Below are 15,443 nucleotides of genomic sequence, written 5' to 3' on the forward strand. Positions count from 1 at the left end.
GAAAACCCTATTCTAATATTTTGGTACTGGCAAAGGAGGTCCCATGATCGAAAAACTTCTTTAAAAAATATCCTGACACAGAATGTTTGCACTGGATACAACCAGATTTTCAAATGTAATTTGTACCTTTGACCCCTATCGATATATCAATTATAATTTGCAAAGTTATTGAGGGATTGTTGTTTGTTGTCTTGGTGTGGTCTGGGACTGTCGTTTGCTGCCTTGTGTCCAGAGTTGAAAATGGGCAGGAATTTAGGTACTTATGTAATTTGTATTTATTTTCCTTCATTCATTTATATTTACTTTTTTTATCGTGACTGGTTTACCTTGTCTTTATTTTGCACTCTATCGTTTGTGTATTGTTTGTTTTTGTAACTTGCTCACCCGCCCCGACTGAAAAAGAGCTTCATAGCTCATCAGTTTCCTCCTCCAGTCAAAATAATTATGATTTACTCCAGCCACTCACTCGCCAGCGATCAGTCACCTCCTTATCATTCTTCTACCGCTACTACTGTTCAAGTCAACTTCAGTCATTGATTCATCCACCCACCATTTGTCCAGGACTCAGTCTACCAGACACGGACTGTTCCGTCTCATCCATCCTGTCATCCACCACACTGCATTTCACGACACCTCTCTCTGTGTCGTCCCTCGCACTGCTCGACTTTGCAACTTTCTCCCATCGTCTCTTATCTCATGGTTTTCATTACCCTGCTCATAGTTTTGACAGCGTTATTTTGTGCATTGGAGAAAATGTTTTTTTTTACGTGTGGAAATTAACAAAGTGGTACCTGGTGTAGCGACCCTGGTAGGATGATGGGTTGAGTCAACCCTATCAGGATATGAACTCTCAACCTGACGATTGCGAGCAACTCGCTCGACCACTGAGCCACGTGGCCGGGTCGTGTGCTTTTCAACTGACATCTTTCATTCCACGGGATAAATAAGAATAGCTATTACCCTTTCTGGAAATAAAACAGGTGTAAAGATGTTCAAACACCAATAGATACCTTTTGCAATGAATCAAGTCTGCACTAATCACACGTACTTGTGGCGAACATGCACACTAACATGTATTTAATTCTAGATTTCAAGCTTTCGTGACTGCAATGATTCATACTCTTAGTTCTTTCGGTAAAGTCACGTAGGTAAAAAATGAAATAAAAATGAATAAAAATATAACAATAAAACAAATCACGACGTTTCGGAGGCAACACAAGTCTCCGTCATCAGGTGGGACCGTCACAGCCAGATTTGCTGCATCAAGTGAGGCAAGGATTCAAGATGTAAGCCCTTAAATGCAAGTTGAGGGGGAAGGAGAGGGGGGGGGGGGGCTTATCAGAATGTGGTAGCCAATGAATGGAACGTATTGGGAGTTAGGGGGGCGCAGCTAAAAGAAGGCACGAAGTGCTACGTGGAACGTATCGGGAGGGGGGGAGGGGGCGGGGCCAAAAGAATGCACGAAGTGGTACGTAAGAGCCGGCGACGTGGACATGGTTGTGTGCAAGTAACTATTGTTGCACATGCTAACGTATTGGACGGGGAGGGGGAGGGGGGGCTAAAAGAGGGTATGGGGTGCAAGTGTACGTGGACATGTGTATGTACAAGCACCTGTTGATACACATGATAGAAAAGAACGAAAATGCCCATGTTTATACCAGTGTTGGCTGACAATAAAGAGAGTACTGTTAAACACTGGGGATGTTAACACTCGGTAAAGTAGAGTAAAATAGTGCCTGTCAGGTAAGATGGTCCAAAATGTGTAATTAAGTCTTTTTTGCATGGTAATCATTGGAAAGATGTTATCAACCATGCAAACAAGACTTAATTACACATTTTTGGACCATCTTACCTGATAGGCACTATTTTACTTTACTTTACCGAGTGTTAACATCCCCAGTGTTTAACAGTACTCTCTTTATTGTCAGCCAACACTGGTATAAACATGGGCATTTTCGTTATTTTCTATCATGTGTATCAACAGGTGCTTGTACATACACATGTCCACGTACACTTGCACCCCATACTCTCTTTAAGCCCCCCCCTCCCTGTCCAATACATTAGCATGTGCAACAATAGTTACTTGCACACAACCACGTCCACGTCGACGGCTCTTGCGTACCACTTTGTGCATTCTTTTGGCCCCGCCCCCTCCCGATACGTTCTACGTAGCACTCCGTGCCTTCTTTCAGCTCCGCCCCCCTCCCTCCCGATACGTTCCATTCATTGGCTACCACATTCTGATAAGCTCCCCCCCCCCCCCTCTCCTCCCCCCTCAACTTGCATTTAAGGGCTTACATCTTGAATCCTTGCCTCACTTGATGCAGCAAATCTGGCTGTGACGGTCCCACTTGATGACGGAGACTCGTGTTGCCTCCGAAACGTCGTGATTTTTTATTTTTTATTGTTTTATTTTTATTAATTTTAATTTCATTTTTTACACAATAACATGCTCTGATAATATATGCATTTGCTTTGAAACTGATTGGCTTACAATCAGAGGTGAACATGCAGACTTGATACCTTGCAAAATGTTTCTATTTGGTGTTCGAACATCTTAACGCCTCCTGTTTTATTGCCAGGAAGGATAAAACTTATTTAAATTTTTCAAACGTTAATTCCATTGTTGCTCCTCAGGTGATATATGACCAGAATGGGTGCCTCTACGTGTTTTCCCCAAACGAAGTCAGCCAACATACATGGGTCTCGATGCTCAAGCAAGGTAAATGCAAACCGTCATTTCTGTTCTTGCACGACTTCAGATAATCAGCGGTCCAAGTGTGAATGTGCTAAAACTATATACTAAACTATATATTTTTATTTTACCAGGTAACGCCCACTGAGCTATATAGCTATTTTTCAGAATTGACCTGGCCACAAATAATAGTTCAACGAAGTGGCTTATCATCTGTAAATGTATAGCAGCCAAATACTCTAAACGCATGTTTCTAAAGTCCCAGCATAAGACATATTAGTCCTGCACCAACCCATGTTCATTTCCATCTTCCCTCTAGGAAAGCATCGCAGAATAAAAATAGGAAACGTTTTGAAGGGCCAGTATGGCATACCTGTAAACCCATACGGGTTACCTGTATTCTTGTACAGGGAAATTGAGTAAAAAGAAACGTTGGGATATTTGTTCGTGTTTCTCCCTTGTGATGAAACTTTGAAGGATGAACGTTGATATTTATAAGAGCACGGGGTGACCAATAAGGTCTGAATTGGTCTGTAACAAGGTAGGCACTGATAAGGGGTTGACAGGTATGGCATGGCGTACCTGCCTATACCAGCACTTTTCCACCACTGTGGATACATTTAAATACTTTCCTGCAGTGTGATAGCCAATGCGTTCGTGTGCCCACTTAGTCTCCAATCAACTTCCATTCTGAGAAATAATTTAAAACCCCCGTATTATTGAACTGAGAGACGCATTGCATGATATGTGGTATAGGTAAGAAATGGTGGTGATGACGTTCCAGGCGTATATCAAAAAGTAAAGATATTTTTTTTTCAAGAGAATATGTAAACATTAACGTCGCAAATATTTCGCCACATAGCAACAGCTCACAAACTTCTAAATGCCAAAATCGATCTAACTTATAAGCAGAGCTTTTCTGAACAAGTTCCAACAGGTGTGAGTCTTAAGGTCCTCGTTCTGGGACGTATGCCACATCTGCCAGAATGTTGCGCTTAAGCGTGCTCAACACATGAATATACGTGTGGTGCATTATCCTTTACAAGAGGATTGGTGAAACATCGCAACGCAGGGCCCTCCTGAAAACGAGTTTAAGCTCGGTGCGGTTTTTCCTGGATGAATAACTCTAGAAACGTGATGATGATGATGATTTTAGAATTCGAATTCTAGCTGTAACAGAGTCACACGAAAGATAACATATGTGAATTATGGGACACATTGTTGAAAACGGGTATCCCTCGATTTACGAAAGGGATGTGTTCTTCAAAAATGAGAATGGCTTTTATCATTCATTTAATACTAAAACTAATACTAAAACTTAGGGATATGTTTCAGATAGTTATTCCAACCTAAAAAAATACACCGATATCACTTTTAACAAAACAATAAAGAACATCAATATGAAAACGAGTGAATAAGAATGAATTTGGGAGGCGTTACTGTTGCACTGTGGTGACACCGTGACGCTGTCGTGGATGGTTGACGACGCAGCCTCCCGGGTGGCTTCTTGTTTGATGATCTCATGGTGCGTGCCGTAGTGAAATTTTATTCATGCAGAAATTCGATTTCATGAACAGAAAAGTGTCCATATTTTACGAATTGCGTGAACGCAAAATTTCGTAAATCGAACGTTCGTAAATCGAGGGATGCTTGTGTAGTGAGTCCAACTGAGTCGCAGACCTTGTCTTAGGGAGCAACACGTTTTATTAAACTATTTTCACAACATACTCCAGGCTATTAACACAACATACTCTCGGGTGGTGACCACCCAACTAACCACGCTACGGCGGAACTAGACACGGTTCCGCTATCCCGGTCCAGACCACAAGCTGGGCCCCGGACCGCGTGGCTGGAGGCTTCTTCAAGCTTGACGTGGATCTCCTGCCTCTCCAACAGTAAGAACCCCGAGCCCCTCCCGGGGCCCCCCTTATATCGGGCCGGGCTGGGGCTGGCTCCGCCTCTCGCCCCGCCCACCTTCTCAAACTCTCTCGCCCTTGCCCGAAGGCTCTCGAGAGTTCTTCCCGGACCATGTGACCACCCATTGGCCCCCTCCACCGGTGGCCCCCCTCCAGTATCATCCGGTCACATGTCCCCAGATCAGCCAGAGTATAATGCCCCCAACGTAACCCTAGCTGGCTGACACTCTCTTGCTCTCTCAACGGGAGCCCGGACCGCACGCTGTGCGTGGTGCCACCGCGCTTAACCATCGCTCACCCAAGCCCCCACTAGGGCTGGTACTACACCCCATGTCCGGGCTGTACCCACAACAGTTGACATCCCGCCATGGCCTCGCAGGCCCGGCACCACACAGTGACATTTCCAGTCACTACATCACCCCCCCCGCCCCTCTACGTAGCACTCAGCCATCCCGGTTGTCAACTTCCCCTTAATGAAGCAATGACGAAATATATACAACAGAACACACGTGTGCTCCAACAATAACAAAACAACCAATAAATACCCAAACCCACCTGTACAATTATACACTGGCTAACAATAAAAAAATTCAGAACAACAGCAATAACAATTGCGACATGCAGGGCCCCCGCAATCAACATATCCCACCCACAACAAGTAACAAAGCTCGTGAGCTCAATGACGAACAGGATCAGCCAATTACTTGCTATGACTCATGCGAGCGCGACAACCAATGACGGAGTGGGAATGTGCAACATGCGGGGATTATGCAACCCGAGTCTTTGAGCGAATCCGCGATGCCGGGCCTCCAGGGGGGTTGGGCTTGTCCGTCCTGGACGACTCGGAGGAAATGAGCAATCAATCAGATGAAGCCGGCTCCTCACGAAGAGCAGTCGGCCGGACCGTTCGACCTTCCACGTCCGGAGCACGTGAGGCTGACACGAGCGGCCGCATGCGAGGCATCAATCGTGCAGCACCTGGGGACAGGACAGAAACACTTTCCTGAGGACCGGCGTCAGCAGACGCACGCCTCAGCTCATCGGGCACACCCGACACTTGGCCCCTGCGATATGGAGATGAAACAAATTAACATGGAGCAATTAATGGCTTCAGACGAGAGGGGTGAACAAACCAATTCCACTTACCACGCCGAATTTGGACAAATTGTGGACGCACGATCCGAACAATATCAATCGGCCCCCTCCAGGGTTGCAGCAACTTCGGGGATGTGCCCACGGGCACCTGCGGACAATGCAACCAGGCCCTGTCTCCCGGAAACCAATCGGACCGGGAAACATGAGCCCCCTTCAGCCACTCGTTAGCCAACTGTCTGGCTCAGGAGTTGACCCTGGAAGCTTCCCACGCTTCGGAGAGCTTTGCAAGAGTGAAACGAACGGAAACCGAATTTCTTGACACTTTCACAGCTGGCATGGCCTGCAACTATACGTCGATGGCAGGATCATATTCCCGTCCATACATCAAAAAGAAGGGAGAGTAGTCGGTGGACGTGTGAGGGGCCATCCTGTAGGCGGCGAGAACCGCAGGGACATGCAAGTCCCAATCCAGATGTGACTCGGTGACTAGGTGACTCAACATGGAGGTCAGCATTCTATTCAGGAATTCGACCATGCCATCTGTCTGCGGATGGTATGGTGATGTGTGCACCTTCTTTGTCCTCAGCAAATTGCAAACCTCAAGCGGCAGTTTCGAAGAACATTTTTTACCTTGATTGGTAAAAATGTGCTCAGGGGCACCCTTATCCAGGACATAGCCATTAATGAACGCCTCGGCCACAGCTATAGCCGATTGATTCGGGAGCGGCCAGGCCATAGGCCAGCATGAGAAATACTCAATGAGCAAGTATTTGTTGCCTTGCGCGGAAGTTGGACTGAGAATATCGAGGGCAACCGGCTCGTTGATTCGTGACGCCTGAATGGATTGCAGCGGACGGCAACCAGATTTCGCCAGTGGCTTCCGCCGCCACATTGTACGCAATCTTTAAGCAAATTTTCAATGTCAGGGGCCATGTACGGCCAAGAAATATCCAACTTGAGCACGGCCAGCGTTTTTTGCACACCCAGATATAACAGACGTTTATGGACGGCCCAAACAACCTCGCCACACAGAGTGGTAGGGACAACAATAGCGTACCGGCGTAATCCACCATCCCAGTGCATGAGCAGCCCGTCCTGCAAGACAACCGAGGTGACACCATGTGTAGCTGCCTCACCGTAATTTAAGCTAGAACGCATCTTCCGCCTGCAAGCGACCCCACACCTCGTAGTCCAACCCGATTACCGCATCCCGCACAGCCGGGACGTCGCCCGACCCACCCATCGTGTCCGCGGCGGACGCAACGAGAGGGGGGGGGGGGGGGGGAGGAGGTTGACTCGGCTGGTCTACAACGACCGGAACCCGAAAAACATGCACACCCGCCGCCCGCGTTCGTGTGATGAGAAACTTTGCGATACGCAACATGGAACAAAAAATCCTGCAGGGTTTCAAGCCAGCGTGGTAATTGGCCTGAGGGCCGATCTACACGCAGCACATATTGGAGCGCTGCTTGGTCGAAGCACAACTCGAAATGTCTGCCGTACAGATAAGGCGGGTATTGCTGCACGAAAACAACAATGGCCAACAATTCTCGGCACGTAACGCAAGTACCGCTGCTCGGACGGGGACAGCCCCCTGCTCCCATAAGTGACTACGTGCTCCACGCCATTGACAACTTGAGATAATACCTCTCCAATATCGGTATTACTGGCGTCCGTATCCAAACGAACGGGAATTAAAAATTGGGATAACGCAGGGGAGGGGCATTGACCAGCCCATCATGAATGGAGCGGAACGCGGCTTCCTCCTCCCCCCAATGAAATTTTCACCTCTTAGCAGTTAAGGCATGGAGAGGCTTAGCAATGGATGCAAAGCCGGTGACAAATCAGCGATAATACGAAGAAAAAGCAATAAAACTGCGCACCTCGCTCGCCGAGGTGGGTGTCGGCACGTGCGGACACACGCCGTCTTCTCCGGGTCCGTAGCGATACCCGATTCACTTTCTATGTGACCCAAATATTGAACCAATTTTTGGAGGAGGTGACACTTCTGTGGTTTAAATTTCAGGTCGGCCGCAGGCATCTTAAGAAAAACAGCCCACAGGCGATCGAAATGTTCATCAAACGTACGACCGAAGACAATAATGTCCAAATATATTAGGAACGAATCCCACTGGAGGCCCACTAAAACCAGCTCCATCAGCCTCTGAAACGTGGCCGGCACGGAGTGGAGGCCCACAGGGAGCCAGTTAAATTCGAACAACCCTTGCGGCATACGAAAGGCCGTCTTGGGCTTGGAAGCATCATCGAGCGGAAATTGCCAAAATTCCAATAGAAGGTCAAAGGTGGAAAAGAACTGTGCTCCTGCCAGGGCGTCCAGGGAATCGTCCATATGCGGCAAGGGGTATGCTTCCGCGACGGAAACCTTATTGAGCTTGCTGAAATCAACACAAATCGCAAGCTGCCATCATGCTTCTTGACAAGCAAGATTGGGGCACCCCATGGACTGGTGGATGGTGAGATGATGTCCGCGGCCATCATCTCATCAACCGCCACGCGAATGTGTTCCTTCTCGGCTGGGTTGTAAGGATTTTACTGAATCGGGGCAGCATCGCCCGTATCAATATGGTGGCTCAAAAGGGACGTACGGCCAATATCAAATTTGCTTTTACTAAAAATGTGAGAAAATTCACGCAAGAGAGCACGCAGCTTCCCTCTTTGTCCCATAGATAAATCGCCGCACTCAGAGAAATGTTTACCAATCCATTCCTCGTCCACATCCCGGACACCGCGAGCTTGAGCGCCGACCCCGACACTTCCCACAACGTCCCTTTCTGGACGTGCCGACGAAGCATGTGCCAATACAATACCCTCCTGGATGACCGTTGTGTCCGGCCCGGCATTAAGAACCTGAATGAAAGGTTCTTGGTCCTGGGATACCAATGTCTGGGATGCCACTAGCGACATACCGCAATTAAATTAGTGGATGGCTCCAAAACAACACCCTCATCCGCAATGTGCACATCGAGTGGTTTTCGCAACCAGAGGGGCATTAACATTTGTGCGCCAGGCGGAATCCGCACTGTTCGGTACGCCATAGCCTGCACCGTCCCGTTAGCGGAAGACATACCAGTCAGCGGTGGAAGAGATGCCATACGCCGTCCCGATGGCAATTCCAGACAGCCCTGATCAATACAAATCTTCAGGGGCATCTTGCCCAGAAAATCAGTCCCGAGCAAATACGGGATGGCTAGGGCCATAGAAACCATAACGTGGCCCGACAATTTGACATCGGTGATACGCAACTCCGCCATTGGCGGCAAAACACGGAGCATCCACAGGTTCCAAAACGCGACACCGGGGAGGTTAAATGTTAAATATAAGTTCAGAAATTATTCGGATTTCCACTCCCTCAATAAACTTGAGCATGGCCGACAAACCCGCAGCCGCCACGGCCACTCGATGAGCCAACTCCGACCACTGATCCGGTCGAAGCAGGCACGCGTTACGAACACGTCCCGACTCCCCCCAAACCCGCGCACAACCCCGACCCAAACCGGACCCCCCTGATGGGTTAAGTGAACCCCGGGGCCGAGTGTGGCGTGCGCTGCAACTCGCCTTATGAAGCAGGGAGTCGTAGGAAGGTGGACTTCCCAGGGGCTGCCGTCGAGGAACCCGACAGCCCGATTGGACGTGCCCTGGCACGCCGCAGTTGTAGCAGACGACCCGGTCACTCCTGGACTGGGACGATGAAGACCTCACCCGTCGTCGGGCGGCCCTCCGCCGATCATCAGCACCCCGATGGACGCCAAACCACTGGTGCAGTGAGCATGCAGGAGCAGGCTCGGTCTCTGCGCAGGCCTCCGACTCTGTGGAGGATGTTGCGCATGCCACCAACACCCTGTCGCGGTGCATGGTCTGCTGCGCCTAGATGCACCTGGCGACCCAGAGTGAAGACACCGCATCGTCCTTGGCGGGAAGCACAGTGTGGAGGTCTTTCGAGACTCCCAGCATCTTCTCGAGGACCAAGGCATCAAGACCGTCGTGGTCCATTTTAGGAAACGTGGCCTTTGCTAGCACCAAAAGCGCGCTACAGTAGGCGACAGCCGACTCATCTTCCCCTTTACTTCTTATGGCGAACTTTTGCCAAGGCATCGTCGTCGAGGGTGGCGGGCAGCGCTTTCAGCGCCTCCGCCTCTGTCGATCTCGCCAAGTCGGCATTGGTGAGAAATCACCGCTTAAACGCTACCCAATCGCCGCTGGCAGCAACAAATTATTTAATGAAGGACAGTCGGTGGTGGAGTGACGGGATGTCCATCGGCGAGGACAGCTCCGCTTCGAGATTGGCGGACTCCGTGCTGGCGGTAAAATGGCGGCCGCGAGCGTGGGTTGCGCTGTCGACGTCCCCGCCCTTTGTGAAATGGCGGCCGAGTCGCTTCGTCCAGACGACTCCGCCGCTCCCTCCTTCGCCGCAGCAGTTAAGAGGACGCAGCTCGGCGAGGATCGAGGACGCCGTTTGAAGACGCTCCACAAGGCGACCGTGCGCATCTCTGATGAGCGCCTCCAACGATGGCGAGGCGCCGCGCGCTCCGACGGCACTCTGCTCCGTTGGCAGCACCTCCGCTCCTTCATTGACGGCCGTGGGCGGAATCAGCTCTTCATCATCTTTGTCGTCTGACGTCCGTGTACGAACACTGCGATGTGCAGACATGACTGTCTACCGCTATATATTTCCTAGCAAGTTGTCTTAGGGAGCAACACGTTTTTATTAAACTCTTAGCACAACATGCTCCAGGCTATTAACACAACATACTCTCGGGTGGTGACCACCCAACTAACCACCCTACGGCAGAACTAGACACGGTTCCACTATCCTGGTCCGAACCACAAGCTGGGTCCCGGACCGCGTGGCTGGAGGCTTCTTCAAGCTTGACGTGGATCTCCTGCCTCTCAAACAGTAAGAACCCCGAGCCCCTCCCGGGGCCCCCCATTTATATCGGGCCAGGCTGGGGCTGGCTCTGCCTCTCTTCCCGCCCACCTTCTCGAACTCTCTCGCCCTTGCCCGAAGGCTCTCGAGAGTTCTTCCCGGACCATGTGACCACCCATTGGCCCCCTCTACCGGTGGCCCCCCTCCACGTGTCCCCAGATCAGCCAGAGTATAATGCCCCCAATGTAACCCTTGCTGGCTGACATTCTCTTGCTCTCTCAACGGGAGCCTGCACCACATGCTGTGCGTGGTGCATCCGTGTTTAACCAGCGCTCACCCAAGCCCCTACTAGGGCTGCTACTACACCCTGTGCCCGGGGTGTACCCACAACAGTATACATCCCGCCGTGGCTTCGCAGGCCCGGCACCACACAGTGACATTTCCAGTCACTACACGTGTACTGGTCCTACAGCCAAGTGTGGCCATGGCAGTTTGTGGTAACTGTTGCCGGGTGGGGTAGGGATGAGCATTGAAACAATTATAGCGTGGGAATCTGAACCACATATTTAGTTGCCACACCCAACAAATGCAAAAAAATGCCCTACCATATTAACGTTGAATCATAAGTGTACCCAGATATTATCACTAAAATAAAACAGAATTCGACTTGCAAAATAGTATGATGTAACTGAACCTCCACTTACTAGGCATATTAGTTTATAGCAAAAATGGTGTGTGTGGGATTTGGTTTGTGTTTAGAAATCCAACACAATGCCTGCCTGTGGGTCAAATATCACCCGCACTTCTGGAGTGAGGGCATGTGGCTCTGCTGCCAGCAAACTGCAAGGAATGCCATCGGCTGCACGGAGTACCAGCGCATGAGCAGAGCCGGTGAGTCACTCGTGCATCCTTTCCCATTGCGATGCCCTTCTGGGATCACGCTGCTGCTGTTCGCCATTCTAGAATCATCACCTAGATCTGGAAAAACGCTGGCGAACAAAGTGGAATATTGCGGATGTCCAGAATCAACACCTCCTCGTCAGAGACCCAAACAATATCGCACCTCCTGGCTTTGACATTCCTCCTCAAAGACACTGGAATAATCAGCAATCACGTCAGAACATCAACAGGGTGATGCGCACATCTCCTTCCTAACTGGAACATTAAAGACAAACCACAGGAGTGCGATTGTGGCCATGCTACCCAAATAGTGGACCACGTAGTAATTCACTGTACAGTCGTCTGCCTCTACCTCCAATGGAGGAATAGCAAAACTACACGAACTCTCTTCTGTAGCGTTCTTGTGGCTAGCAGACCTCCACATTGGCACTCAGCTCCTGAATACATTGCTGCTATACGAAATGGGATTTTAAAAATACTGTATCTTACCAGGTAAGGTCCACAGAGCTACAATGCTTTTTTCCAGAAGTATCCTGGCCACAAATGATATCTCAACGAAGTGGCTTGTCGTGTTGATATATATAGCAGCCAAATACTCTAAACGCATGTTTCTAAATGTGGAGGGAAAAATCAGAGGAACTGGAGAAAAATCCACACAACCACGGGGAGAGAGACATGCAAACTCCAAATACACAGGCGTCAAGGTCGGGATCGAACCCACGACCTTCTGTATACCAGGCGAGGGAGATAACATCTCGCCACCGTGGCGCCCCTATATAATGAGGCTCAGGCAGGTTAGAGTTATCACCTATTCCACAGACCAAACCCAGATACATTTCTCAGCCAAGGTTTATCAAACTCATCAGTCACGCAGAACTCACTCACCAACCACTCAACAGGCAATGACCACTCAGCGGACACTCACTGGATACCTCTCACATTCACACGATATGTCAATCACCTGACCCTGGCCAGGCACTCGTGATCATGTTGACTTATGTTGACTGTCTGTCTTGAATACTTGATGTTCTAATATGTTCGTTATATTCCCTGTAGGTAACACTGCTGTCCCAAACAACTTACCGGTAAGTTCACTTTACTATCTGTGAATTCCCTTGGACGTGTTTGTTAAGACTTTTAATTGTAAACATTACACTGTCAACAGCTAATTGTTAAAAGTCATAAAGTGTTCATTGAATGGTAGGTGGTAGTAAAGTGTGAATGTAATTGAAATGTAGTGATTTGTCGTCTGCCGAACGTCCCTGGATTGGTGAGGCTCTCCCTGCCGCATCCCCCCGGCATTTGGTGACAGGAGTGACAGACGTTCTGCATCACCTATGTGCCACCTGGGCAAAGATGACAATCGGAGAGTCGTACCAATTACGGCTCGGTTGGTTACAGCTCAATCAGTTCCGATTCAATCAGTCACGGTTTAATCGGTTCTGGTTCAATAGGTTACGGTCCAATCAAATACAGTTCAACCGGTTACGGTCCAATCATTACGGTCCAATTGATGACGGTCCATTCGGTTCAATATGGGTTGCATCGTTTGGTTGGGGTTAACCGTTAATAAAAAAACGGTTTAAACCGGTTCAAAGATGTGCTCTAAATAGCATCATAGAAACTGCATTGTGGGGCACGGGGGGATGGGGATGTTGGTGGGGACCGTCGTTCAAGATGGGGACCATCCACGAGTAGTTATGCAACATTCCTCCAGCACTCCACCAGAAATGGCCGATATATTGCAAGGGACTGTCGTTAGTTACACTAGACTTGAGTTACAACATGGTGCATGTGAATTAATGACATTTAAAATATTAGCAAGAGGTACACATTCATTTGCATCCAGCAAAGATTCACCTCATAGAAATTGGGATGCTGCATTACTGTCAATCAATACTCTCTTTGCTGGCCGTGAGTATTGAACAAGCCTCAAAATGCCCTTGACCACTGAGTCAGCTCCGTCTGTGCAGGAACACAATTACTCTTCTTATTTTATTGCCTGTTTGTGCATGGTGGGAATCCCATTCAAGGACTACCCAGGCTGAGGTTGCCACCTGTCCGGGTGTTGGCATCATCTGTGTTTGGGTGGCAGGTATGTTTTTGTACTGAGATCTGGTAACCGGCGTGTGTTGGAAGTACACAGTTTGAATTTGTCTGTGGAAAAGGTAGCAACGCGCACCTCCAATGAGTACGGTTGGCTAGGTAAGGGGCAAAAGAAGTTCAACATACAACACAAAGGATAAGTCTGGGGTTCTTTACATGTGGAAGGCTGAACATATATTCTGATGGGCTTGAAGAATGTATTTTGTTTTAAAAACAAACGTGACGAAAATTGGAGATACTGTAATTAACAGGGCACATGGAAGACCAGAGAATGGGTTTGTCGAATTTTATACAATAGATAAGTGGAGAAAATTCGATTTTCAAGTGCGTAATCGCATTATTCATTGTATATGAGTGAGTCCAACTGAGTCGCAGATTTTTCGATTTAAAGCTTTCGTGACTGCAGGGATTCATCTTCTTGGTTCTTTCGGTAAAGTCACGTAGAAGGGAAGTAATAAAATATTAAAAATAAAACATAATAAAACAATTCTCACGACGTTTCAGCCACAACGCAAGCAGCCGTCCTCAGGTGAAAACCAGGTCTGTCGAGGCGACAGCGTCTGAATGAAACAGCACACGTGCTTGGAGCATATATATAAGCTGGGTTGGAAGGGGGGGAAAGAGCGCCTTGACAAAAGAATATGCATATCAAGAGGCATTTAGCATATTTATGGGAAATGCAGGTATGTGATTAGTACTACTCATGCCCGTGCATTATGCAGGATTAGCAGCATCAAAGGGAAGGGATATGGGAAATGCAGGTATGTGATTAGTACTACTTATGCCCGTGCATTATGCAGGATTAGCAGCATCAAAGGGAGGGGATAGGGGTAGCATTAATAAAGGGAAGGAGTGTTAATAGTATGTAGCTGCAGTAACTAAAACCACCACGTAAACAACTAAAGTATAAACTACATAGTATCATCAGTATACTAAATATACTCTACAATAAGCTGAGTTACTAACAGTAAGTAATACATTACAATTCTATGTCGTAAAAAATATATAATATGCTTCCATCTTAACTTTATTCTCTTGCATCACACGAGTCTACACTGTACTATATACTGCCATAGACAAACCCAACATTAAATTATATACTGTTATGCTATAAACCACCCTATACCTTATACATTGTAATATTGCACTATGTATTATTATACCCACCCTAATGTATATCACACTGCTGTATATTGACTATACAATTACGATACTATATATTACTTTGTACATTGTATTAAGCATATAAATGTTATACTATTTGTTATGATACACTGTACCATTGACCGTCGTGTGAAAGATACTAAGAGGAAGCAACAAAATATGTCAATGGGTGAGTAGTGAGAAAACTTGCAGCGGAGCAAAGAATCCATTCCCTGCAGAGAATACAATGCCAGTGAGTGGAACGTGGTCTGAAAGTCACTGTAAACGTGAACACAATCAGTTAAGATCCGAAATGGTTTATTACGTCCTTCCAATGATTGCTAAGCCAGAATCCATCTTCTCGGTTGAAATTGTCTCTGTGTTTGTATATGTGGATCGCCTCATGAACGAATCTCTCATGGTAGCCAGATGGCTTGCAGAGAACCTCTGTCTTGGAGAAGTCAATATCATGTGAGCCCACTGAATTGTAACAGTGACCTGCCACGGCTGAGGTGTTTGTCCTACCGTGTTTCAAGTCTGCTTTGTGTTCACGGATGCGGTCCGAGACATGTCGTTTGGTTTCTCCAATGTAACTGCTACCACAGAGGCAACTTAGTTTGTAGACGCCAGGGTACTGTATGTCTGGAACCACATCTCACATGATATTGACTTCTCCAAGACAGAGGTTCTCTGCAAGCCATCT

The 15,443-nt window shown here is 48.1% G+C and overlaps 1 protein-coding gene across 1 annotated transcript in view; it reads left to right on the top strand.

Moving 5' to 3' along the window:
• The window catches only part of LOC144937533 (tyrosine-protein kinase Tec-like), a 70,292-nt gene that overhangs the window by 20,630 nt on the left and 34,219 nt on the right, over window positions 1–15,443 (top strand). Inside the window, exons 3-5 of the mRNA XM_078864775.1 lie at window positions 2,638–2,722; window positions 11,351–11,482; window positions 12,548–12,576. Coding sequence (XP_078720901.1) covers window positions 2,638–2,722; window positions 11,351–11,482; window positions 12,548–12,576 — 246 coding nt within the window. The remainder of the gene's footprint in view (window positions 1–2,637; window positions 2,723–11,350; window positions 11,483–12,547; window positions 12,577–15,443) is intronic.

This window comes from Lampetra fluviatilis, chromosome 19 (assembly GCF_964198595.1).
Source record: "Lampetra fluviatilis chromosome 19, kcLamFluv1.1, whole genome shotgun sequence".
NCBI classification, from domain to species: domain Eukaryota; kingdom Metazoa; phylum Chordata; class Hyperoartia; order Petromyzontiformes; family Petromyzontidae; genus Lampetra; species Lampetra fluviatilis.